At 45.3% G+C, this 25,464-nt stretch overlaps 8 protein-coding genes across 8 annotated transcripts; 6 read left to right on the forward strand and 2 right to left on the reverse strand.

Annotated features, from left to right (window-relative positions):
* On the reverse strand, positions 1 to 267 carry F5891DRAFT_941620 (uncharacterized protein; the record flags this gene model as incomplete). Its single annotated transcript, XM_041374355.1, has 1 exon — positions 1 to 267. A coding segment is annotated over one exon (267 nt), but the record flags the coding sequence as incomplete, so codon positions are not given.
* A 3,021-nt stretch (positions 268 to 3,288) lies between these two features.
* Positions 3,289 to 3,519, forward strand: F5891DRAFT_1181970 (uncharacterized protein; the record flags this gene model as incomplete). The annotated part of the gene is made up of 2 exons (XM_041366094.1): positions 3,289 to 3,446; positions 3,498 to 3,519. 2 exons carry the CDS (start codon positions 3,289 to 3,291, stop codon positions 3,517 to 3,519), a joined length of 180 nt encoding a protein of 59 aa, XP_041232134.1.
* A 3,165-nt stretch (positions 3,520 to 6,684) lies between these two features.
* Positions 6,685 to 7,960, forward strand: F5891DRAFT_1181971 (uncharacterized protein; the record flags this gene model as incomplete). The annotated part of the gene is made up of 4 exons (XM_041366095.1): positions 6,685 to 6,911; positions 6,983 to 7,055; positions 7,106 to 7,493; positions 7,662 to 7,960. The coding sequence occupies 4 exons, from the start codon at positions 6,685 to 6,687 to the stop codon at positions 7,958 to 7,960; spliced, it is 987 nt and encodes a 328-aa protein (XP_041232135.1).
* Positions 7,961 to 11,926: 3,966 nt separating this feature from the next.
* F5891DRAFT_1002861 (uncharacterized protein) lies at positions 11,927 to 12,738 on the forward strand. The gene is made up of 3 exons (XM_041360268.1): positions 11,927 to 12,293; positions 12,343 to 12,399; positions 12,448 to 12,738. The coding sequence occupies exons 1-3, from the start codon at positions 11,939 to 11,941 to the stop codon at positions 12,468 to 12,470; spliced, it is 435 nt and encodes a 144-aa protein (XP_041232136.1). The 5' UTR covers positions 11,927 to 11,938; the 3' UTR covers positions 12,471 to 12,738.
* Positions 12,739 to 12,747: 9 nt separating this feature from the next.
* Positions 12,748 to 14,526, forward strand: F5891DRAFT_1002869 (vacuolar fusion protein MON1). Its single transcript, XM_041360269.1, is given in 9 exon segments — positions 12,748 to 12,908; positions 12,970 to 13,084; positions 13,142 to 13,284; positions 13,341 to 13,418; positions 13,433 to 13,435; positions 13,474 to 13,824; positions 13,878 to 14,062; positions 14,112 to 14,223; positions 14,273 to 14,526. The coding sequence occupies 9 exon segments, from the start codon at positions 12,759 to 12,761 to the stop codon at positions 14,411 to 14,413; spliced, it is 1,278 nt and encodes a 425-aa protein (XP_041232137.1). The 5' UTR covers positions 12,748 to 12,758; the 3' UTR covers positions 14,414 to 14,526.
* A 441-nt stretch (positions 14,527 to 14,967) lies between these two features.
* Positions 14,968 to 16,423, forward strand: F5891DRAFT_1002874 (NADP-dependent oxidoreductase domain-containing protein; the record flags this gene model as incomplete). The annotated part of the gene is given in 7 exon segments (XM_041360270.1): positions 14,968 to 15,119; positions 15,186 to 15,267; positions 15,321 to 15,545; positions 15,603 to 15,753; positions 15,812 to 16,185; positions 16,241 to 16,329; positions 16,340 to 16,423. Coding segments are annotated over 6 exon segments (1,043 nt in total), but the record flags the coding sequence as incomplete, so codon positions are not given.
* Positions 16,424 to 18,837: 2,414 nt separating this feature from the next.
* Positions 18,838 to 20,377, reverse strand: F5891DRAFT_975339 (uncharacterized protein; the record flags this gene model as incomplete). Its single annotated transcript, XM_041376500.1, has 8 exons — positions 18,838 to 18,958; positions 19,012 to 19,166; positions 19,218 to 19,409; positions 19,457 to 19,595; positions 19,644 to 19,834; positions 19,883 to 19,991; positions 20,039 to 20,099; positions 20,218 to 20,377. 8 exons carry the CDS (start codon positions 20,375 to 20,377, stop codon positions 18,838 to 18,840), a joined length of 1,128 nt encoding a protein of 375 aa, XP_041232139.1.
* A 352-nt stretch (positions 20,378 to 20,729) lies between these two features.
* On the forward strand, positions 20,730 to 24,430 carry F5891DRAFT_975340 (uncharacterized protein; the record flags this gene model as incomplete). The annotated part of the gene is made up of 16 exons (XM_041376501.1): positions 20,730 to 20,850; positions 20,948 to 20,964; positions 21,159 to 21,218; positions 21,339 to 21,428; positions 21,602 to 21,668; positions 21,691 to 21,733; positions 21,785 to 21,798; positions 21,911 to 21,967; positions 22,015 to 22,142; positions 22,250 to 23,045; positions 23,099 to 23,343; positions 23,406 to 23,732; positions 23,965 to 24,046; positions 24,118 to 24,218; positions 24,271 to 24,318; positions 24,362 to 24,430. The coding sequence occupies 16 exons, from the start codon at positions 20,730 to 20,732 to the stop codon at positions 24,428 to 24,430; spliced, it is 2,265 nt and encodes a 754-aa protein (XP_041232140.1).
* Positions 24,431 to 25,464: the final 1,034 nt, after the last annotated feature.

Genomic DNA, 25,464 nt, shown 5'->3' on the forward strand with positions numbered 1-25,464 from the left:
CTATGGTGCTGGATCTGTTGAATTATTAGATAAAAGATTGTTAGACAAGGTCATAGCACCATAAATGTAGTACTTACTTGCCACCTGATTGGTCTTAGTGTTCATGTGGTTGATGTTTGCCTTCAAGTAATCCAACACATGCTGTTCAAGGAAGTTGGTCTTCCCCTGTAGTGAGATCATGTCCATGAAGTCAAATGGGTTTGTGGTATTGTACACCTCATCAGTGCCTAGTAACACTAACAAACGGTCTGCGACAAACTCGATATAATTAGAACTACATAGTGAACATACCTGGAGTAACTTTGCAATGCACACCCAGCACTTTTCAAAAGATGTGTTAATGTTATGAGAGATGGTTTGGTTGAAAGGAAGTGTAATATTTGGTCAGCCAGCTGTCAATAGATTGCACAGTTTCCTGTCATTGATGATATTGATAGGCTGGTTGTTTTCAGTAATCCATCAGACAAGCCTGTGTACCCCTACCCCTGCAGATTCCTAATGTCCTCCAGTTAATTTTGATATATATCAACAAGTCATCCTCATTACTCAAAACACTAATTTCCAGCTACCTACATATGGTTTCATGCTACTGCATCATGTGATGTCTATTGCTTTTGCAAGGTGTCATATCTCATATTCTGGACCTACGTCCGACAATATTCCCACGCCTCATCCAGACCTTTGGACACCTTATCCATGTCTCCAGTCCTCTACCCATCCAGATCCCTGCACCTCTGCACATCCACATCTGCACATCCACATCCACATCCCTTTACCTCCATACATCAGACCTCCATACCTCCACAACTAGCCTGCTTCATTCATCCTTTGTCCTATTGCCCTCATGTCATATCCCATACATCCACGCATCTCATCCGGACCATATCTGATCTGATCTGATATATGATAAGCTACTTAATTCATTTCCTGTGCATATAATGTTAATACAGCCTATCTGGTATTCCTTGTTCCTGGTACCTCAGTTATACTTACTACCAGTATGCTTACTGATCTGTTAACCTATGCTTCATTTCCGACTCGCATTTGATAACTTTGCTTATGCTTCATACATAGCCTGGGACCTTTGCTTATTGATCCTTCTGATAGTTACTTAGTATATAAACTCTTGTATATGTCCTGTAGTTCCTCAGTCTGAATATCATATTAGTCCTCACACTAGATCTCACTCTAAGTCCTCATATCAGTTCTAGTCTTCCAACTTAGTTGCTATCCATCTCAGGCCTAGGGAGTTTCTCCCTAGGCTGGAGCTCTACTTATCCAATACTCTGCTCATCTGCTCATCTGATCCTCCATAGTTTCCGGAAGTTCATCTGGATCTTTCCCGTGGTCCTCCAGACCTATTCTGCTTTGGACTTTGTCTTTGCAGCCTTCTGTTTGCTTCTACTCAGGACTTGTCCTGAGTAGCCATTACACATATCTGTATTAGGACAAAACCTCATTGTAATTTCCGGAAGTTCCTCCGGAACTTTCCCACACTCATCCGGAAGTTATTTGCACCCGTCCAGAAAGTCCTTCCAAAGTTTCCCACACCTTCGGACTTTCTTTGGACACCAATCTGAAATTAAGGGCACATACTTGGATAAGAGGCACAGCACACAAGCTGAAGCCAAGCCCCTCAGAATCAGTCCTACCCTTTGTGCATGGTCTTAACACAAGGCATATACCTTAGAAGGACAGCTGATTAATGTTCATTCAGATCATGGATAGATTTTATCCTACTCTTGCCCTGTTCAAACAAGCACAACTGCATGATTGAGATACTTGCCAACAGACAAGTTTTCCCCCTTCACGAAAACAAAGAAATAGCAGTGCAAGTCCTAAATCAAATGGGTGAATAAGAGTTAAAGCTAGTGCTGCCACAGTCCAGTTCTGAACCTTAGTTTGAACCTGAACCTTTCTGAACCAGACTCAAGGTCCGGTCACAGGTCCAGCATGGCCCCTGGACCGAACCTTGAGTCCAGCTTGGGGTTTGGAGCTACCCAGAACTGGTTCAGACATATTCAAACCCCACCATGATCATCATCTATCAGCACCCTACACTACCTCAATTTCGCTGCTTCCTATTAGCCCTATGATAGTTTCGTCTCAACACTATGTAGGTATGTCACCCATGTGGACTCAACTCTGGATGGGGGGCTGATATGTTCTTTGTCTTTAGCTTCATCCTTCATGACCATAACATCACTATTGTACTACCTCAGCTCCAAGTGCAGTCAGGCACAGTCCTGTGCAAAGCCGTTCAACTTCATAGCCCACACTGTTATCAGCATCCATAGAAACAGCAACCTATAAATGATCTCCAATGCTGCCAATCCTTCCAGATGCTACTTCCTCCACTAATACAAGTACTATTCAACATACTGCTTTTCTTGGGTCAGCTCAGTAGTTTTGCAGGTATGTCTCAATAGTTTTGTTTTAAGTACACGATCATATCATTCCCAAGTTCTTAGTACACTAATTAGTATCCTGTGCATCACCTCACACCCCTCTCATACATCCATCACATCCTCTGATGCATCCTCTGTCACACCCTCTTGTACCTCTGTCACACCCTGTCACACACCCTCTGTTGAACCCTGTCAGACCTCTCGCATCCTCTGTTGCACCCTCTGTTGCATCACTTACTAGACCCACCTCATTAAATGCAATCACACTTGTACTCGAGCAGTCTCTCCTCCCAACACCAAAGGACTCTGTAGGCATATTATTTCTGCTGCTACTGCTATGTGCAACTTTCTGACTCTGACCCGTGGCAACAGGTGGTTTTGGCCTCGGCATGCTGAATGATGCAGATGATGATGACTTAGATGTTTATGATCACTTCCAGGTTACCCTTCGTGAGATCTCCTCATCTTCTTCCCTCTTCCTACTCTCATCTGTTGTCTGCACTTGTCTGAGCCATGTCAGCAGTTGCAGACATGCACTGGGCATTTGTGCATGGCATTTGTGGTGTTGGGAATGGCATGGTGGAGCTCTGGCCCATCATTTGCAAGCTTAGTCAAACCTAGTTCAAATGCAAACCGGACCTCCCGAACATGTTCAGTGATGTTTGGTCCAGGGTTTGACCAAATGAGGGCACCTGGTTTCTCAAATGTCTGGTCTGTCTGTCTGTCTGGCTGGCTGTTCACCCTACAAACAGAGCCAGTAGTATGTCATAGTTGATTTGTAGTCGATCAATATCACAGCCTGAGTTGTTACAATGGTCAAGCTTGCAAGTGTTGCACATGCACTTTCAAATATTTACACACTCTCACTCGAAACTGTTCTATGCTTGTCAACTTGGCTTCTGCTATCAAAGACGACAGCAGATTGGCTCAGCTTGCAACATATGATGTTTCTGCACCCCCAGACTTTCTCCCTCCAAGTGTGAATCTGTTTTTGGGCTCTGCGTGCACCCTGACAGAAGACTTGATTCAACTCTGCTGGTCTGTCTTAAAGCACAACATCTGGCAAGGCAGTTTCATGTCACAGAACAGCACCAAGACACTCTTTGAGTAATGCGGCTATTCTCATGGTCTCAGTTGGGTAAAGTGTCAGGAGCAACGAGGTATGCCAACGAAAAGCCATATAGGACTGTATGATATCATGATTAAACCACATTTCAGTCATTCGTGAGGAATTGGGACATATGCACTCTGAGTGCCCTGCCAGTCACATGATTTGAAATTGAGCCAAGCCATGTCAGCTGAGGTTGGTAGATTGTGAAACTAGGGGTTTGCTGTGTGAACTTATGACCTTGCTCTGGAGATTTTTTAATTCGTGGGAAACGGGTTATGCAATTTTTCATCCCAGGACAAAAAATGCCGTCAAGGCAAATAGACCAATGCAACGTGCAGTATCTTGATAATGCCTTGATCAAACTGACCATTGTGACACTCGGACCCGCGCTGGGCAGGAAACAGGGTGTTTTCATATATATTGTCAAGGAGTATAGGACACTATCAGTTTCAGTATCATTGTCCACCTTTGTCTTGCAAGTAACCTTTGTCCGAAACCGAACCCGCTTTCCCACACTTTGCACATCCGCTTATCCACACTTTCCCGCACATCGGCCGCATTGGACGTGCATTCCCGTGCTTCGGATACCTCGGAAACACATTAGGAAGGTTCCTCATCCATCCATAGTCGGTCCAAACCCCATTGGTATATGAATTTCCTTACCTCAAGGCTTGTGAAATGTGTTGCAGCCTTATTACATGTCCTTACATATTTACTATATTTCCTATCCCTTCCTACTCTGAGTGGGATTCTAGACACTATAAGTTGCCTATTATTTAGGACTACTTTACTACACTTCTCTCGGACTGTACACTTCCCTTGTACTATATACCTCACCCTATAGGTTTACCTTCGAAGTTGTCCCTAGTAGTGCGCGCTTTTTAGCCCCTATTAGGTCCCTTATACCTCTCTATACCTAGGATCCCTTACCTCGCAATATACCTTTGCCCTTGTTCCCTTGAAACCTTGTTCCTTAACCTCCCTATACCTTGTCCGCTCTTTCCTGTGCTTTCCGCACCTTTGGCTGCGTGTTCCCACGTCTCGGATAACCTCAGATACATTGCTATACCTCGCGCATACCTTGTCTGCTATTTTCCCGTGCTTAGCACACTCTCGGGTTCACGCATATCCATCATCTCTCTAGTAGCAAATCCCTTTAGGGTCGAACACGTCTGTTTAGACATAGCAGCTAGACATTAGCTGGACCCAACTTTGTCCTTGCCACTCAGCAGGACTTCTGAGCTCGCAGCCTCATATGATGTATTCTGCCAATTCAAACATCTCCACATCTTGATTGTTTCTTCATTCTCTCTGTCTCTTTTGTAGACCATTTCATTATTTACAATATGCAGGTGCTGATCATGCTGTTATCTGTCAGTCCATGATCTGGATACGTTGACACATTCAGTGGCGCATTGTGCTATCAATATTGTGGTTGATCCATATGCAGCAGCACAATTCTTCCACTATACAATTCACGTTGTTCTTGAAGAAATGTTAGGCATCTCAATAGCAAGCAATGGTCATATTGGTCGCAAGAATGGCATCTTTGGGACCATAGAAAGCTACATATGGACCGTTGAAGCTCAAGGTCGAGGCACCCTTCATTTACATCTTATTGTTTGGTTGCAAGGTCTTTATATTTTTGTCACTGCTGCACTATCTTTTGACTTCACTTCAAACAGGTGCTCCATTGTGTGCCAAAATGAAAGAGCTACTTCAATCAGACACATTTCGAATCCGAGTAGCTGAATACATCGCTTCCAATATTTGAGCCAATCACAATGACATAACAGAGCAAACATTAACCATTATGCCATGTGAAAGAGCTGTATCATATTCTCGCCCACCTGATCCTCGGTTGCCTTCATTTTCATCACACCAGCAACGAGTGGAAAAGCAATTGGTTCGTGCAGTTCAAATTCACAAATGCGGCCCAGGTTGTCTCAAGTCCTGGTGAGGTTGGTTGTTTTGCAAACATCGAGCACCTTTCCCTGTTGCTGAAGAATCCTAGGTCAATATCAATGGTGAATGGGGACCTCGGTGACTGTATCCGTTCATGAATAACTGGAACCAATGGCTTTTGCTGGCCATTCGCTGTAACACTTGGGTTGGTGTTGGGCACATATCTTGTCAAAATCATGTATTACATTCCTCGACACACTTCCTATTATCCAAATGTTCCGCATGCTTGTTCGAGTTGTCCGAAGGTCGTCCACCCATTTCCGAGGCCTTTCTAGCTTTTCTGATGCTCCATACCATGTCCTATCCTTGTCCATTTGACATCGCTGGTGCATTTTTCACTTGGTTATCTGTTATTGATTATGTCTAGGGGCACATACATCGAAAATCCTTGCTAATATGTATAGATATGCTCCTCGTGCATTATTACATGTATATCTTTGTAGCGGCTCACCTTGAGTCTTATTACATTTTGGATGTCTTATCTCGCTACAGTTTTCACCTACACAGATTCTGGACTTTCATGTTGTAGGATATATTCTGGCTTGCTAGTTACTTGCACTTCACTTCACTACCCTTGCTTCAAGTCATAGTTAGTAGGAGTCACTTCCAGATTTTAGTACTTCGCAATCAATCTTTGTTCATTTCGGAATGATTGTTTGGCCTCACTGCTGCCATTTTGCTATTGAAATCCTTAAGTCTTTCAATGGACTTCGCTAATCATACTACACAAAGTTCTATACTTCAACAAACACCGTATTCCCTACCAGAAACCTTGCTGTTTTGCCAGAAGCTCACCGGAAGCTTCGCGCAACCTCAGACCTTCGTTTCTCAATGTCGGACCTATACCGGACATTTTGGACAACTCATCGGACACTTCAGACGATTCTTTGGAACTCTGAACGTACTTGAGGTATTCTTTCCTTCTCTCACCTTCAATCTTAATAAGATATCCCTTGCATTTTATATCAAGAGATAATCCTACAGGCAGTCTCTTTGGGACAAACATCTCACTCGCACTTTTGAGTCTTAAGGTAACACCTTTTGTATAGCCCACCAGGAATCAACTCTTTACATCGCGCTAATCACAACTGTAAGCTCATCACAAATGGTGGGGACACAAAGCATATCAGTTGGTATATATTGATGTATGCTGCCAAACATCAACAACATTCTGCCAATGCCTCTGTGTTACTGGCTAAAATGATTGCTTATCATAAGCAGAATGAGGCCCATAATTCAGATGTCCAGCTACTCAACTGTCGTCTTATTCAACGCTGCGTGAATTCTCTCAGTCGAGAGCAGGAGTTCAGTGCTCCAGAAGTTGTATCTTATCTTGTTGGATGGGGTGATCGATATGTGTCTCATCACTTTGAGACTATACATTGGAGTTCTGTCACTTCACTTCTCAAGAAGACTTATCTGCAATTGTGCGAGGGCTGGTGAGTTATCAATTTCTTTTTCAATATGTTATTAAAACATACACTCTACCTGATACTAGATCACATGTCATACAGCATACTCCTGAAGGTGGAACTGTTGATGTCAGTGATCGTTCACCACAGGCAAGTGACGTCAGGATGTTCATCATGAAGTTATACCAATTTGATTCAACACTGTCTAGATTGAATATGCTGTTCTAGAAATACATGAAGGCTCGATACGACTGCAAGATCAAATTCATGAATACATCGACTGTTCTACTGAACTAGAAGGTTTTAATTATCTCAAATATTTCTTGAACACTTATGATCTTCGTACGCACTCATCAAACTCTGATCTTGTACCAAAGAGGAGCGACACAAGTATCCATCTCTCTTATAAGGAAGAGATCAGTCATGCAGGACATGTTCACACTCTTCGCCAAGACAATCACGAAACCATTCCACACATTCCAGGTCCATGGTTTCCTCATGCCGATGATCCTGCAAGTCATTCTTTCTATTGTGCTTTGATTCCCGCCCTTCTTAAACCTTGGAGGAATATTATGCAGTTAAAAGAGGCTGACGAAAGTTTTGTCCATGCTTACGAGACTTTCATGACCTCTACATCATTCTCCATTCACAATATTGTCAATAATCTCCAGTATTTCCATGAGTGCTCTGACAAGGCTAAAGAACACGAAACCACATCACCAAGCATCCCACACGCTTTGGCGGATTGACCACGATTTGATGAAGATTTTCTGACTGATGAAGAAGAAGGTAACATCAATTCCATTACTGAGGAATCAATCACAGATGAAGACATCATGCGTGCTGCTAATGGCACATTTGGTTCTCGAGAAAGGGTATATGCTGATGTGGCTATGAACATTGCAGAGGAGTATCGCTTCTTTGAGCGAAATGCTGAAGAAAACCTGGTGATCAATGAATTAGCCAATGTTGTCACAGATCAACAATGGGCTGATTATCTTCAGTGGGATAACATTATCCATAATGAACCTGATGCACAGGATATTTCTGCTATGGATGTTTGAGCAGATGAAGATGGTGTCGCACTTCTTCAGTGTGCTGGCAATTTCCTGGACACAATGATTCATCTGTTATGAGGATTCAGGCATCATCACCACCTCATTCAGTTATTCCTGATTATCTCAATGAAAAACAGAGCTTAGCTTTTCACATTGTCTACAAGTATTTGGGTGAGTGTTATGCTGATCTTCAGGAGGTCATTAGGGTGAAAGCTCTGATTTAGATGAAGTTTTGTGTGGATGACAGCCTTCTCAATTGCTGATGCAAATCTACGGCCAAGGCGGAACAGGGAAAACCAAATTGTTGCAAGCTATTAACCACAGGGTGAACTTTGCTATCCATCAACTTCAAGACATGCCTGTGCATCTGACGACCAAAAATTTTGGGACTTTGGGGACTTATAAAAGCTTAGGGACCACAAGGTAAGCTTTATCTCAATTCAAACATTACTACAATTACAATGTCTGACATTCCCCCTCCACAATCTATGATTCCCCCTGGTAGTAGCCCATCCTACCCAGAATTATGCTACAATGACACCGGAAATGCCTATGCACGCAACGAAGATGGCGCTTGGGTTCCTCACCCCGGAATTTGCAAGGTAAGTTTCATTTTTCTCATCTACGCTTTCAGATGCTCATTACTACTATAGTCTATCACTTCACATGCCTTTGGCCTCAAATATGGGGAGCCCCAACTGGGTTTTAGTTATAAGGTACATCAATGGCACCATACTATGTATTTTTGCTTGACTAACTGTGTCATATACAGCCTCCTAGCACCTATGCACTCACTCCAGCCAAGTTCCAGTCCAATTTGGACCCTGCGCCACCCTTACAACCATCCAGTTCCCATGTACCTCTCTGCCAGGTGCCAACTAACCAAATGATTTATTCTATGCTCCTCCCACTACCCGACTCTCCCAATCTTGACTTGACTGACACTGTCACTATCGCAGAGGCCCATGGCCACACTCTAGCAGCCAAAACAGCAGGCTCTCGTCACCAGGTCAAAGGCCCAAGGGGCAAAGGTAAGGTCAACCAAAACATTGCATCTGCTAACTCAAAAAAGTGTTCCTGAGAGGATGCTGAAGACAGATCAATTTTCAATACTCAAAATGAGACGGGGAACATGCAGCAGTACTAGATCACTGTTCTATTCTATGTACGAGACAGGCAACATGCAGCAGTGCTAGACAATTGTATCTACTGGTATTCCAAGGTGACATGGAAGCATGAAACTTGATCCTTCTTCCTCTGGTCCAAAAATAGCATGTTCTCAAAGTCTCGCCACACATCCATATCATCCTGTGTAGCCTGCCAAAGCTTCATGTACACAGTCCATATCTGAGATTGCTGCAAGCTTATTCGTTAGCAATATTGAGTGGTAGACATAACCTTCCAAAGGTGCCTTGAATGGCATGCATACCCCATTCTGCTGTTTGACAGTAAGAAAGTAGTTCGCAGTTGAATGCCATTTGTTCTGCTATCTCAGCAACTGAGCCACATAAAACCTGGCCATGTTTCAGAGGTGCACGAATGTGCCCATTAATGGAGGATGTTCCACGAGGGAAGGCGTTATCTGCAACAATGTAATAGTCAGGAGGCATGTGGAGTTGAAGTTGAGTATAGATGCGGGATGCAAGGCGAGAATCATGCCAGCTACCAGGCGCATTGGTCCTTGCCACAATCACAATGCCTTTGTGAATATAAAATTAAGTACAAACTATGGCAGAAGACGAGAAAACATACCTTCAGCTGAAAATGTTATGACAGAACTTATGAAGTGCTCAGAAAGCCACCCATTGTAGGTAGTGTTTTCAATCTCATCATCCTCAGAAGTTTGCACAGGCAATTTGAGCCCGTCGATGCTTCCGAAGGCACCTTGCAGTCATGGGTGATGTGCAATCACGAGCACACTACACCGTTCAAAATTGGGTCCCGTGGCCATTGAATTCAGGCATCAGTCATAGAACAGAGAGTTTGTAAGAGTATGGGCAGTCCAGATGTGAGATAGCAGGAAACAGTGGTGGGAACCAATGCGAATATCTGTTGGAGGCTAATCTCGTAGTGATGTTCTGGCCTGGCTTGGCCCAAAAGCCATGGCTTTGGCCTGGCTTCAGACAGCTCTGGCCTGCAAAAAATCAAAGCCAGGCCAAAGCCGCAAATGACGGCTGGCTTTGGCCCGGCTCTGGCCTGAGCCATGGCTCAAGTAGGGAATTTGTGATTCTGACAAAGTGAGTATGAGCTATGCCTGACATGCAAGTTGTAAAAATTAGTGATGTAAATGACTCAGTGAACTACAACATTTGGGAATGTGCTGTATCGCACATGGCCTCCATAGCATATCGTGGAACATCATTGACACCCTCTGAATGTTTGCTCCTGCAGGTGGCATGGGACACTGCACATGAAATATGTCACATCATCACAAAGATGTGGGCTTCTGGAATGAATTTAGAAGTTGACCAGAACAGTGCCCTGAAGTTGATCACATACATACTCTCATGGGCGAATGGAAGGAGGATGTGACACAGTTAATCTCCTGGTTGGACTGGAGCGTGTGGGTGAAGTGCTGACTGGCCTGTGGTTTTGAGGTAACAAAGTCAAGTTACTTGTTTGTGAAATGACTGACCTCGTCGTATAGGAGATGTGCTATTTGCCTACTTGGCCGTTTGGGTTTTTCCAGACTCCTGGTGCACCACTTCAAGGCCAATGGGACAGTGGTTCATTATGGCCAGGCCCAAACAAAGCAGAATGGAAGAGATCACAGATGCCATGCGCAAACACCCAGTGCATGTCAGCAACTGCTGACATGGCTCAGACGAATGTGGATGATGGATGAGAGTGAGGAGAATGAGGGAGAGGAGATGGATGAGATGAGACAAGCAGGAAGGAAGGAAGACATCGAGTAATGTGCTCGAGTTCGAGTAGCATAGGGAGCGTGAAGCAGGCCAACTCAGATAACAATAAATGCACCTATGACACAAAGGTAAGTTATGATGATGTGGAATTGGCAACTCACCATTGTCTGACATGGCGTGATATAAAAATGAGTCGCAGACTTGCAGGTAGCAACAGAAACTTCGGAGAAACAAAAATAGATGTGAGGTTACTAACTACACTTACTAAGTACCAAAGCCGTGGCCTGGGCCGCCAGCTTTGGCTTTTCAACATCCTAAGGCCATGACCTTTGGCCTGGCTTGGCCTGGCTTATTGTGGCCTGGCCTGGCCTGGCCCACGGCCTGAAGCCAGGCCATGCACATCACTAGTCTCCTGCATGGTGGAGTTGAGATAGTGAAGTATGAGGCCCAGTACCCCACCAGCATTAAGTGAACGCCAATTCAAGTGAGGGATGCCGTGCAAATTGATGTCAGGACGTGTGACGGGCTTCTCATACCATTGACTGGCAAAGCCAGAAGTCAGAATGAAGGGAAAAGTCGGGGCATCAATGCCCATGGTGGTAATAAAGGCACAATCATTCTGGCTTTCATACAGTAGTTGCCATGGAGTATTGCAATGTGGATCAGGAAGTAGCTGAGTGCAACAAAGGTAAAGTTGTCTAGGGTTCCGTGTATTGATGTGATCAAGTCAAGCAAGCTCAGCGCCGGCAACAAGTGTGGCTGCTAACATTGTGGCGTCTTCTTCGTCATCGAGAAGTGCCATCTCTTCTGTGTCGTTTACCAGAGCATACTGTAGCAGTACATCTTCCATCGGAGTTCTGACCAAGAAAACACAGATTAGTTTATTCCATATGTGTTACGGTTTAGTATTCTATTCAGATTATCTTTTGCAAATATGTTTTCAAGTCCGTTATAATCTATTCCGCATTATTTACCCTATGGATAGTCACCCAATATCAAAGACGTAGTCCAGACTGGTTACGAGTCTAGAAACTAACGGCAATAGACGGAACCGGATCGTGGGAAATATATATATCGGGGTTTCCAGTGATCCCGTTTTGCCTGTGCGGTGTGGACCACCATGACCTCACCATGTTCTCAAACAACCCCATTATCTCCTGCTCATTATTTGGTGATCCCACCAGTACTACAGTCCCCTCCGTCACTTTCCAATCTCAAAGATCACCGTTTCAGCACAGGCAACCTATCCGTGACCACGCCTGGCACGCCAGGTCTTGAAAGTTCAGCATCATCGGTAATGAATCTTGATTTGAATGACAGCATTCTTGTCCACGAGGTAGACCCAGAGCTGGACACTACTCACAGCGAAGATACCACTGCAGTCGGTCAAATAGATGATGTAGCTGACGAAGGATCCAGGAAGAACCTGCGGGACCATCTGCGGCGAACTTTGAGTGTTCAGAGGGAGAAATCAGGTATTTTCATCTTGATCAGTGCATACTGGCACTTCTGAGAGTGTTGTAGACGCAAAGCGAAAAAATGATGAATTTCTAGAAATCAGTTCCGTGTCTCCTGACACAAGTGAGTAATGTCATGATATATAGTCGTGAATGTGGAAGATACGGCCAGTCTGGGGCAGACTTCAAGTCTGATCACTCGTGCCGAGCGTGCACCCAGACGCAGTGGTCACAAATACAGAACTGGGATCTCCGCAGATCTTCATTCAGACCGGTCATTTCAGACTCGTCTTCGTATGTTCACGTGTCTCAAATTCGATGTAGCTCTTGAAGAATATAGACCTCGAGAGTACTTTGTACTTACCGACGCTGGAAAACCTGTATTCACTAGGTGAGGCTATTGATGCACTCAGTGAGGTCCAATGATGATAATCACTGGTTAGTCGCCCTGATGGGCAGGACGTTGAGAATTTATCCTCTATCATGGGCATAGTTCAAGCGCTTTTGTCAGTCTTCCTCGACGATGGCGATAAGCTACGCTGTATAAATGCCGGAAGATTGCGGATAACCTTCCTGCTTCGGTCCCCCCTGTATTATGTTTGCGCATCATCGTGGGGTGAGCCAGAGTCTGTCGTGAGTGGTGGCCTCGTGTTTTGGATATTTATTCGTGGGTCGATTAATTTGGACAAGAAAGACTCGCTCACACCTCGAGTATCTACATCTACAAATACTGAGCATCGTCACGGCATCCCAATTGAGACGCATCTTCGAGCGTCGCACGAACTTTGACTTACGTAGGTTATTAGACGGTACGATAATTCACCTTCATTGTTCCTTGAAGTTTTTTGATCTTGCCCAAAAAATAGGTTCGGAACCATTTTTGTTTTCGTTGTTAGGTCGAATGGAACTCGACCTTGCAATGGCGACTTCTTCCTTGAATTGTCTACAGTTGGATCAGAACTTGCGAGCGCGTGTTGCTGAAGCACTGGTACCGACCTCAAAGATGAAGGTCAAACCTTCTGCTGCACGTGAAGGATCGAAGTGTTAATGGAAATTTGGTTCCAGGATACCCTCTACATCATTTTAGTCGCACGGGGTCAGGTCATAACATTGGTGCGACCTAAAAAGCATTCAATACACCCTGCTGGCACGTACCCTCTCTCTATTCTGACGTGCGACTTCATATATACTTGTTGCAGATATACACATTCTGGTCAATACCGTTTATTCTCCGTCTATTGTCAACTCGCCTGCATCTGCGTCATGGATTCCAGTTTGTCTACCGAAGTTCAACCCCGCTGGTTTTGTCAACGCATATATCACTTTTTTGCATCGCCCTGACACAGACTATAAATATTATCAGAGGACAACACTCGAGAACAATGAAAGTGCAGATATCACTGGCGCCAGTCATGTTGCCGAAAACAGTCGTGGTGCCACTTCACGGCACACAACCAGGCTCATAGAAGATTCTGGCATTGGACTTGTGTGCATCAGCGGAGGATCAGAGTTCGAGACTGTGCGAGCATGGTGCGATATCGTCACTCAGGTGTGCTAGACTATTTACCTTAAGCTCATTCATGTCGCTGACATTGACCCCAGAAATTAAATGACGATGGATCCCTCGACACGCTGGCCAGAGCTGTCGACTCCGGGAAAACACGGTACTTTGCCTCTCAGCTGGGGATACCTGGATTGCGTCACTTTGTTTATAAGTCGAGGCCGCATGTTCAAATTACCTTACCGGCTTTTGAGGAGCCTTATGATACCCTCGATGCGAGGAGAAGGTAATCGGTCCTAGAACTCTTCATTCGCATGCTCAACCACAGAAAATAGGATTGTCACATTGTACCAGATCGTACATGACGCCATACACGCAAAATCTGGGCAAACAGGAAACCTCAAGCTACAATACCTTCGTACGGAAAAGGAAATAGTCATGGGTTGGGTAAGTGTTTGGCTGCTCAACACCGCTTGGTCTAATCTTGTGGCTTCAGATAACGCAACCGTTCGAACTGTACGTGGTTTTATCGCCACGGTTACCCAAGGCTGCGGTGATCAATGCTGCAAACGCAGTTACTCGGTGGGTGAAGAAAGAGGAAGGTCAACTTTTCCTGAGGGATGCCCCGGTTTTTTAATGGGCGTACTGACGAGACAATACCCTCATTCATTGGCGTCGGGTGTTCTTCGGTTAATGTTTGCTTAGTATAACTACGAGATCTCTGCATCAATCTGACCCATCAGAAACATGACACCTTTATTCTCATGTCTTTGTGCATTTTAAGTAGTGCGACGCGTACTATCAGCCCGTTTTACACATGACAAACTAGCAGATGTGTGAGTGACACGGTTCCGGCCCCGTGATAACCGTGTGCGTCTTGAAAATATTAGCTCACTCCGAATCTCTAGCCTGCCGGTATACGTAGGCTGACTTACAGTTCAATTGTGCGGCACAACTTTCTCAGACAACTGACGCGTCTCTCTGGCACCACAGTGATCACACAATGGTGCTGACGAGGTGTCAAGGTGAAAAACATGTATAAAAGAATGCTACCAACCTTCACACAAACTGCAGTTAACAACACCAACCTCACTCGACTCTACAATCATGTCTATGACCAGCTTATGGGCACCCGTACCAAAGCCATCATCTAGGCTAGCGCGATATCGCGTATTATCCCCTCATGCTGGCGTTCATGTCTCACCCTTACAGCTCGGTGCCATGAGCATCGGAGACAAGTGGGAGAAATTTGGGATGGGTAGTATGGACAAGACATCCTCATTCAAGCTCCTCGACGCCTTCTACGATGCTGGGGGAAACTTCATCGACACTGCTAATAACTAGTGGGTATCGTGTTGCAGTCATCTTAAATTCGTCGTCGTCGCTGACACACTTCACAACCCTCTCAGTCAGGATCAAAGCTCCGAAGAGATCATCGGAGAGTGGGCAGAGGAGCGGGGAATCCGTGACCAGCTCGTGATAGCTACAAAAGTAACTTTGGGATTTTATGAATATAGTTCCATGCTGATGCATATTCATTGAAGTACACGACCAATTACCAGCGCGGCAACGACGCCATTCGCCAGAAGGCATCGTATACCGGCAACAACGTCAAGTCAATGCACCTCAGCGTTGAGGCCAGTTTGAAGAAGCTGAGGACTTCATATATCGACATTCTGTACGTGCACTGGTGGGACTGGGATACTTCCGTCGAAGAGGTCATGAACGGTCTGCATGTGCTGGTGCAACAAGGGAAAGTGTTGTATCTCGTGAGTGTCTCCATTTCTATGCTGACACGAACATTTGTTAACGTGTATCGCTGGCAGGGCATCTCAGACTCTCCTGCTTGGGTCGTGTCCAAAGCGAACCAGTATGCTCGGGATCATGGAAAATCACCGTTTGTGATCTACCAAGGTGCTTGGAACGTCATGCTTCGGGACTTTGAACGAGATATCATACCAATGGCCCGCTCCGAAGGTAGATCAACCTTGTTGCTCGCTATCTGGTACCTCCACTTACGGTCACTCCTGTATAGGTCTTGCGCTCGCCCCTTGGAATGTCCTTGCCGGTGGAAAAATCCGAACCGACGAGGAAGAGGAGCGCCGCCGACAGACAGGAGAGAAAGGTCGCATGCTCACGAGTCCCGGTTGGGAACGCAACGAGACGGAGAGGGCGATGAGCGCAGCATTAGAGAAGGTCGCAAAAGAAGTCGGTGCTGAACACATCACAGCTGTGGCCATTGCATATCTCATGCAGAAGACGCCCTATGTGTTCCCGCTTATTGGTGGGCGAAAAGTGGAGCAGCTGGAGGCCAACTTGGAGTCTCTGGCTATTTCGCTAACACCCGAGCACGTGAAGTATTTGGAGAGCATTATTCCTTTCGATGCCGGCTTCCCCACCTCATTTATCGTGAGTCACATCAGCGCTCTATTGTGTCAGATTACTGAAACCTGATTCCATTCAGGGTGATGGCACGCAAAACAGTTTGCTAATGAGCAATGCTGCATATATCGAGAAGCAGCCGCAGGAGAAAGCCATAGTTCCAGATGTCGAATAGTATGGCAGTGCTTGTAATGTGCACATGTACCACGCCCCAGTATTATAAGCTGATAAGAAAAGTCACAATGCGTCCGTGCATTATTCTGAGCCCGAAGACTCGGTGTACAGGCTGTACAGCACTTGAGCAAAATTTGAACTGGGATGTCATATGATTGGGAATGCGATGTTTAACTCTTCTAATCTGAATTGCAGTATCAGAAGTTCAGAACAGTTGTGCTAGACTATTTACCTTAAGCGCATTCATGTCGCTGACATTGACCCCATAAATTAAATGATGATGGATCCCTCGACGCGCTGGCCAGAGCTGTCGACTCCGGGAAAATACGCTACTTTGCCTCTCAGCTGGGGATACTAGATATACCCAAGTAAGTTGTAACGCGTCGCTACCCTCCTACTTCTTGGGATCACAGCTCACCTCGATGCCCAGTTCGGACTCTTGCTTCGGGCCGGAAAAGCCCTTAGTAGGGCTTGCGCCCCAAAGCACAAACATTTCCTTTCCCTCTACTACCTTCTTCGTTGTCAATCCTTACACCTGTTTTATTTTGAGAAAGCCTTCTCCTCCCGTGTTACAGAAATCTATGCGTCTCGTTTTCCGATATAACCGCGTCGCCGTTTTGACACCAAGCAGACTGCAGTGCAGCACATAGACTGATCTTGTGGCTTCAGATAACGCAACCATTCGAACTGTATGTGGTTTTATCGCCGCGGTTACCCAACGCTGCGGTAATCAACGCTGCGAACGCAGTTACTCGATGGGTGAAGAAAGAAGAAGGTCAACTTTTCCTGAGGGATGGCCCAGTTTTTTAATTGCAGTAGATAGAGCATCAGTGAACTGGTGAACAAATTAGAATGGTATTTAAAGTAATATATTGTTGAGCATCGCAACAATCAGTGTAAATTTGCCGACCGCTTTCACATGGGAATGTTTGGCATTGTCGAGGTATGACCAATTTGCAAGCGCACGGGCCTGGTAGCCCTGTTTGCCTCAAGGACCTTTTTGCTTGGATGGGTCTAAGAAACAACGCTCGAACGCAGGTTCATGCATTTTAATATGGACCTAGTCTTACAAGGGCAAGGAAGGAGGTTGCAGTGTGCGGAAGTGAAAGATATTTGGGTGATGCTCACCCGTGAAGAGGATGGGTGCCTTTTGGTCTTCGCACACTATATTTTTACTCGCTGCGGATAACTACCGAATCCGTGGATAACTTGCTCAGATAAAAAATGTGAGTCACAGTAGACAGTACTTCTCAATGGATAGTTTGTCTGTACGGACTAAATGTTGGATGAGTGTTGCTTTGAGTGGTATATTGTATGGAGTACAGACGGTGTCCTAAGTTGTGTTAGAGTAGGTCTCACTGCACGATGGACGCCGAGTTGCAACGAAATAGAAGTAGCAGAGTCGCGCAAATGAAATGCATGTTTGTAGACCGTCACACAGAACAATACATTATACAGAACGTACATACCATTCTCCAGGGTATGTCAGAGTATATATTATTTCTCAATGATTAGACTTCCTAGTCTGTCGCTAAAAATCTATAATTGCCTAGTGGAAACTTTCCGGAACATAATATTGCATCAAATCATACCTTCAGACAAAATCAAAAGTTTACAATGTTGCTTCAGTGCACAGAATTTTCGGTTGCGACCATGGCTGTCGATGATTCGAACTTTGATGTAGCGCTACAAGCATGCGCAGTGGCAGTGCTAAATTGTAATTCGCGCAATATTTTGCGCCTTCACAATGACACTCCTTTCGGCGTGCCAAGCTCAAGACTTCCGAAGATCTGATGAACTACTGAGCTACCTCACTAGTACCTCAGAGTAGCCTGACTATGGTTTTTGAGCGTTAGCTGGTTTTATTCCGAAAATAACCAATTGTAGGTTTTGCTGCAGTGGTACTTAGTTGTCGCAACAGAGACCAGACTATTATCATGAATGGAAACGATAATTTTCTATCAGCCAGAGAAGATAGCCCTGCCCAGGGATTTGAGAATAACGAAAGTCGGCATTGTGCAATCAGGCATCTCAGCTCGGGATTATTTTACCGTGTGCTATCGATAACGCTTCGTTGAATGGACCATCAGCATTCTAAATTAACAGTCTAAGAAGCAGCAGAGTTGTTAGGACTTTAGGCAGTCATTTTCGGATCTCAGAGCATTGACCTTTTCATAAATAATTCAATGTTGTTAGGACAAATAATTATATTGTGCCATCACTACAGGACAATCCTAGTCTCACAACTGGCAAATTCTGATCACGCATGTTAAAATTGCCATAGTGTATCAGTGTGTCGTGCTTCGTGCTTCGTCTCATATCACACACTATACCATATATCCGAAAATAGAGTTTATCGCACATATAAATCAGAAGGTGTTAAAATCATGATGACATTGATAATCAAGGGTGTATTGTAGGACTGAAATAATGCAGCGGGACAAAGAGGATATGTTAATCATACTAAAGGTGTATAGTGGGATGAGCAAGCAAAACGTCAAGTAACTAGTTGGAGTCGAATGTGGCGTCCTCCATTTGCTGTCTCTGGGAAGCGAGACTGTTGACAGACATGTGAAGAATAACATCTGGTGTTAAGTCCTGATGATGATTTCGTCCGAACACTTTTCTACACAGGAGGTTAGCAATCCAGGCGAGTCACTGATGAGGTCGATGACTTACCTGGTCCACCATTCGAGAAGCTTGTTCACCCTCGCTAGCGCAGCTGGACCTGGAGGATCCTCGAAGAAGTCTACAATGTTGTTCCAAAAAAGTTGATAGCCGAAGTCGCCATCAACAGTGCGCCAGGAAGTGATGTTGGACAGCGCGAATCGGATCTGGATAATTCGATTTCAACTTCATGGTAAGAGAGAAGCATTGATACTCACCTGGCAAGCTGCATATGCGATCGCGTGAGGAGTTACCTTCCTCATACCTATGATGGAGGCAACGCATGTTTTCACTTTAGCGTGATCTGATTGTCTCCGGGCACGTTGGTGATTCTCAATGATATCAATGCCATCGCCATCGCCATCAACTTCATTGGCCGAGGAGGGAGATGTGAAAATGGCTTTGAAGCCCTGCAATGCGATGAACTAAAATTCAGTTAAAAAATCAGGCCGCTGACCATGACTAATAGCTTGGACTTGAAGAGACCACGCTCCAGATTCTTCGCATCGGCTTCATAATTTTCATACATGAACATAGGCCATGAATTTTCAGAAACGATAAAAGCAGTGGTATGGTCACAAATTCCGGCCCTGACGCTGAATAACATTATCAGTAACATCTAAGTGACGAGGATTATCACTTACACTGGATCCTCCCAGCACCATTCCGCTGGGCAGAGTAGCTTACCGCACGCATCATTCACGAAACCTCGATGGTGCTTATCGTCTGCTCTTAGAAACGAAGGTGGACGACACTCAATGTTAACCCATGAGGCCACGAGCTCTTTGAGAGTTCCCGTGTCGTCACCACGAGCTGAATCAGCTCCTCGCTTGAGCTACATTGCCAATTAGCACAGAAGTGTGACAAAGATGCTGTGAGAAACCTGTTTGAGCATATCCTCTGACTCTTCGAAATCAAGACTTGCAAGCTTTTCATAAAACCATGGCAATGTCTTACTGAGTTCAATGTAGCCGCGCTGAAGGCGGTTTTGTCTGTTCATCGTTAAGATAAACATGGTACCATGAACATGAATGCTTACTCGATTGTGTGGTCGCCGTCTGAGTCTTCGCAATGCCGGTCATTCTTGGCAACCAGATCTTCTAATGGGCAGTAAAGAACAACCATCCTATGAAGTTCTCATCCCTGGGAAACATAGTAGGTTGTTTTTCTACAATCGGGAACGTTAAAACTGCTTTGAGATGTCGAGAACGCACACACCTTTGTTTATCGCTTTCTCCTGCTTCAAATTTTCGACCTCTTCCACAAGGGCAGCAATTTTCCTCTTCGCCCTAGCTTGAGGAGACGTTGAGATGCAAAGAGATACCACTGTAGTAGGAGCAGGAAGGTTGCCAGCGCAGTTACTCTCAGGCATCGACATACCAGAGATGAAGTAGAAAGAATTGGGAGGATGAGAAGGTTGAGCATTGAAAGCTTCTGTGAGGTTTTTTATACCCGTCTACGCCGAATGACCTAATGTAAGCTTGAATGGTTTCGTCTGAAATAAGCAGTTGAGTTCTTGCCTTATACGGTAGCCCAGAAAGTGTGCTTCCTGCCGATCTAGAAACACGTGAAATGACAGGCGGTGTCTTGACCTTTTTGAGTGGTCCAGTTACGACCAAGTTCTGATATAACTTAGTGTTGTCGATGACCTAATATAAAGCGAAGAGGTTGAATGAATTGGTCTCAAATAGGCAGTGAGACTCTTGCCTTGCTTGGTAGTAGTCCAGAAAATGTTGTTCGCACCCAGTGAAGTAATCATATTGGGTCTTGTCGGAAGCCCTTCAGGGTTAATATCAGGATCAATGAGAGATGATGTTGGGACGGACGTACCAGTAGATCTTGACTTTGCCGGTGCGTGCAATGAGCTCAGTTTTGTAGAACGTGACATGTAGATGATACCTTTGAAGGTGGCAACTACGTTGGTGAAATTCACTGAGGATCTTGCTAGAACTTGAAGGCGGGCACGTGAGCAGGTAGACTAGATGTACTAGATTAGCTAGATGTGATTGAAGTGATGAGATACGTACGTAGTATGGATCATCATCAAAAGAGAGTCTGACCCTTTCTTGGGGCACCAGAGTATTCACCGTAGTCACTAGTTGGCGAGTTTGAATGCGAAACCACTGGCAGCTGCTGCGGCTGCGATGAGATCACTGTAGACGACGGATGCACCACCGCCTGCGACCATTGTTCAGACACGACCGGTGGGGCTGAGGATGGTGAGCTTGAGAGAGGTCGGAAGCATCGAGTTTTTGAATATAGTAGCACACGGAATGAGTATGACGCGACAACTAGTAGTATGCACCTTCAAGTTCTTCCTTGCATGACTCGATCTCCAGGCCATGGGTGTGCCACGGTCAACGTTTACCTTTGAGCCAGTTGCCATTGGTTGCAGCCGGAGCGGTCTCGTAGACGGGGAAGAAAGGCAGGTGCCTGCGAGTCTGCGACTGATTCGACCCATGGACTCAGAAACATTGGAGATGTGATGAGATGAAATAAGGACTTACTACTCAGGCTGGCCCAGTCATCCATCATAACACTCCTCTCGGTTTCAAAATTAAATTAGATTATAATAATCTTGACGATGTAAATCCGTGTTGAGCGCCAATTGATGATCAACGCTCAGCTGACAAAGCTAAACATGAACCTGGGACCGGATATCTATGCATGTATATAATTTTCAATGCTCAGCTGACAAAGCTAAACACGAACCTGGGACCCAGTCCGGTCCCAGGTTCGTCTTTAGCTTTGTCAGCTGAGCATTGGAAATTATATACATGCATAGATATCCGGTCCCAGGTTCGTGTTTAGCTTTGTCAGCTGAGTGTTGAAAATTCTATACATGCATATATATATAGCAGTTTCTTTACCATAACGATTCAAGACCATGTACATTATGTACATTATGTAGTTTGTGATCGATCCAATCCAGGCTTCACGTGCGCACCCTCTTTACTTAAGTTTGCAGGTGAGTAATTTACTTTCACTGTTACTCGCTACCAACCATGTTATCAGGTTGGGGCGATCAGCCTCAATTGCAGGGCGATTATCAGCCTGAGCAACATACGACTGAACAACCCCCTCCCGATTCTCATCCATTCAATTTCTCTAACTACGATGACTATCAACACGACTATCATACGGTTAGTTCTCAATGTCGGTCGCCACAGTCTCCTCAGCCTGACTCGTCTCACAGCCTGACCCGTCTCAGCCTCATCTTGACTATTATAACGATGTGACCACACTGCAGGCACCAGCAGGTCCTTCCAGCGAGGCCGCAAACTATCCTGATCAATCATCATTACGGGGCTTGCAGCAATGCCAGGATGATGACTACCCTGCCATACTGGGTGGCTATCAGTCACACCATCGATTGCATCAGCACCCTAATCAGGACAAGCTGGCCGCCGCCGCCATCATGAATTCAATCCACTATCCTTTGCCTTCTGTACACCCGCTGCACTGGCGGGACCAGCTCTTCCATCCAAAACCCAAACACTTTTCCGATCCAACCACAATAGGCTTTTTAGATACGTGGCAGCAGCCTCTCCACATCTCAGCTGCAGGTCTGGTAGTGAGTGACGGGGTGGTATCCAATCCGTTTCCCCACATCCCAGCTGCAGGTCTGGTAGCAAGTGACGCGGTGGCATTCAACCTGTCTTTTCTTGTCAACTCTGGGCCAACATCGGCTGCACCCAGCATACCCACTGTGACCCTCACCCATCCATCTAATCATACTGATGATGTCACTCAACACTTGGTCATCGCTTCCTCCCACCTCTGCCGCCCCCAGGAATCCAGGGGGGCATCTTGTTCGTCACACCCGAGCACCAAACTCGTCAAAACCAAAAGCTCTACAACCACGAGCTCAAGCACGCCAACGACGGAATTGAGGCTCATTCCATTCGGCATTCCAGGGTTTTTGTGCCAGTGTAAAGAAATGGTCAAAGTGGATGCCTTTCGCCAAACGTTACTACCCTCGCCCGATTCTTTACGTCGAATGGTGAAGTCTTCGTGGGACGTCTTGACCAAATCCCAGACTGATGGTAAGATTTCCGAAATTTCAAGTAATCACCGGTATGGAACTGATTGGGAGCAGAATCGCTTCAACAATGGGCATTAAGCAAACTAGATAATGGCGAAAAATATCGGCTCTTGAAGCTCGAGCCCGTCTTCGTAGAGATACTCGACGACGTGAAGTTGGTGGTGAGGTCATTTGTATACCACAAGTATGACCTCTGGTTTGACTACAGCGTGTCATTGAACATTTCGCATATCGCTGAGCACGCGATACGAGTCCAACGTCTTGTAGAGAATGACCTGTTTTTGTATAGCCAAATATCTGTACGTGCCACAGTACTACCCTTGATCATGATTCACTCATACTTCGAGTTGCATTTTTTTAGGTCGAGGGAGTCGTCGTCAACGTTGCCTTTGCAAACCCTGTGATCCTTGTGACAATGTCATACTTGTTACATGACAGTGAACACCAATATCACTGGTATATCGGGGATAATCTCAATGTCAAGCCGTTTTTCGCAATAATGGCTACTTTCTGCCGGTGGGCACTAGAAGAACCCCGCATGGGGAGACACATTGCAAGCGTGTTTATACCTGAAACTAACCATACTCATCTCGAACACTATATGCGGATGCTGGAGGCCATGAGCCCATCGCAGCTGGCCGCACTTACAGCACTATTATTTAGTAACGGTTCTGTGCTCACTGGCCCGGTTATACGCACCCGATGATCAATCTACGTACAAGCAGTATCATATCAATTTACATACTGGGTATTGTGTCCCTCTAGCTTTTCTAGGAAGTGATGAATTCACCTTTTCCGACTTTAATCATATTAATGGCTCCGGAACTTTGACTGACGAGACAACACAATTATCTCATGTTTAGTTTACAGCACGTAGCACAGCATAAACTTAACTTTTGGATAATTTCGTGCATTTTCAGATTTTCTTGCATTTTACCACGTCGCATCTTTCCGCGCTAGAGCCTCGAGCCTATCCTGTCTACCGAGCACAGTTCTCCATCTGTGTGGATACGGTCGAGCTCCCAATAATCCTATCCTTAAGTTGGCATTCAAAATCTTGTGCATTATTGCAGTCTCTCGGGAGTCTCTCGACCATTGGAAAGATACAAAGAACAAAGACTGGAAGGAACATGTCTCAATTATGGTCAATCGATTCCAGAACACAAACGTCACTGTATGTCATATCACACCTTTCAGTCATATGACACTGTAAAACCCTGTCATAGGATGTGTACATTGGCCTGCAAAACCTGGCCTACCGGACACCGGCCAGTGTACGTATATCCAGTATCGGCCGACTATGTGAAATATGGACAGGCCAATGACTCTAGTAAAAATGATATATCTGCAGGACCTGGACAGGCCAGTGTCTCTACATACCTGTAGTACCTGGACAGGCCAGTGTTTCTAGTATACATGATGTATCTGCAGGACCTGGACAGGCCGGTGTCTCTACATACCTGCAGTACCTGGACAGGCCGGTGTTTCTAGTATACATGATGTATCTGCAGGACCTGGACAGGCCAGTGTCTCTACATACCTGTAGTACCTGGACAGGCCGGTGTTTCTAGTATACATGATGTATCTGCAGGACCTGGACAGGCCGGTGTCTCTAGTATACATGATGTATCTGCAGGACCTGGACAGGCCGGTGTCTCTACATACCTGCAGTACCTGGACAGGCCAGTGTCTCTAGTATAAATGACAGATAGGCCAAACACTGTAGGGGCTAATGGTAGCTCTTGGATTAGTATGGTTTTGAAGGCACTTGAAGACCTCCATCCTCCAGTATAAAAAAATGGTAATATCTAAAATACAGTGCAGTGTAAACAATTTTGGATCAGTAACTAAACTATCCAAACATCATCAGTATTCAAGTTAGATCAAAGGATTGGGATGAGGTTATCACCTTTGATCCAACTTGAATACTGATGATAAAGGCTAATGAAAAAAATAATATAAAACCTACAAAATCTGTGCAATACACTAGTAGTACAGTTGTGACCCACAAAACTGTAACACATGCATGTAGAGGTGATGAGCCATCCTCACCCTGCATATCACTGTGATGGTGAATCTGTGAATATTCTAAAATATATACAGTGGCTAGGGCATCAATCTTGGGCTATTCAAAATTCACTGTACACTATGAAGGCCAGGTCATGCATAATCTACATCAAGTTATAGCCATTGATAGTGTACAGTGAATTGTGAAGAACCCAACATTCTGGCAGTCTGCCCCTGGCATATGTGAAGGGGAACAGCTGCCCCAAAGGTCAATACCGGCTGGCCCTGTATTTCGTTCTGTGCAAATGGGCCAGTTGCATAGGTTATGACCAATACTCCTGTGGGCCGGCCTGCTTCTACAATGTGAAAAGGGGGCTGGCCACACCTATAGTGACCCATACCAATGAGGGCCG

The sequence above is a fragment of the Suillus fuscotomentosus genome, assembly GCF_016647785.1.
Source record: "Suillus fuscotomentosus strain FC203 chromosome Unknown F5891scaffold_4, whole genome shotgun sequence".
NCBI lineage: Eukaryota > Fungi > Basidiomycota > Agaricomycetes > Boletales > Suillaceae > Suillus > Suillus fuscotomentosus.

Coding starts and splice junctions, on each gene's coding strand:
- F5891DRAFT_1002869 (XM_041360269.1), top strand. CDS start 12,759: ATGGGCATAGTTCAAGCGCTTTTGTCAGTCTTCCTCGACGATGGCGAT. Junction 13,085..13,141: donor CTTACGTAGGTTATTAGACG/GTACGATAATTC, acceptor CCCAAAAAATAG/GTTCGGAACCATTTTTGTTT. Junction 14,224..14,272: donor AGGAAATAGTCATGGGTTGG/GTAAGTGTTTGG, acceptor TTGTGGCTTCAG/ATAACGCAACCGTTCGAACT.
- F5891DRAFT_1002861 (XM_041360268.1), top strand. CDS start 11,939: ATGACCTCACCATGTTCTCAAACAACCCCATTATCTCCTGCTCATTAT. Junction 12,294..12,342: donor TGTTCAGAGGGAGAAATCAG/GTATTTTCATCT, acceptor AGAGTGTTGTAG/ACGCAAAGCGAAAAAATGAT. Junction 12,400..12,447: donor TTCCGTGTCTCCTGACACAA/GTGAGTAATGTC, acceptor AGATACGGCCAG/TCTGGGGCAGACTTCAAGTC.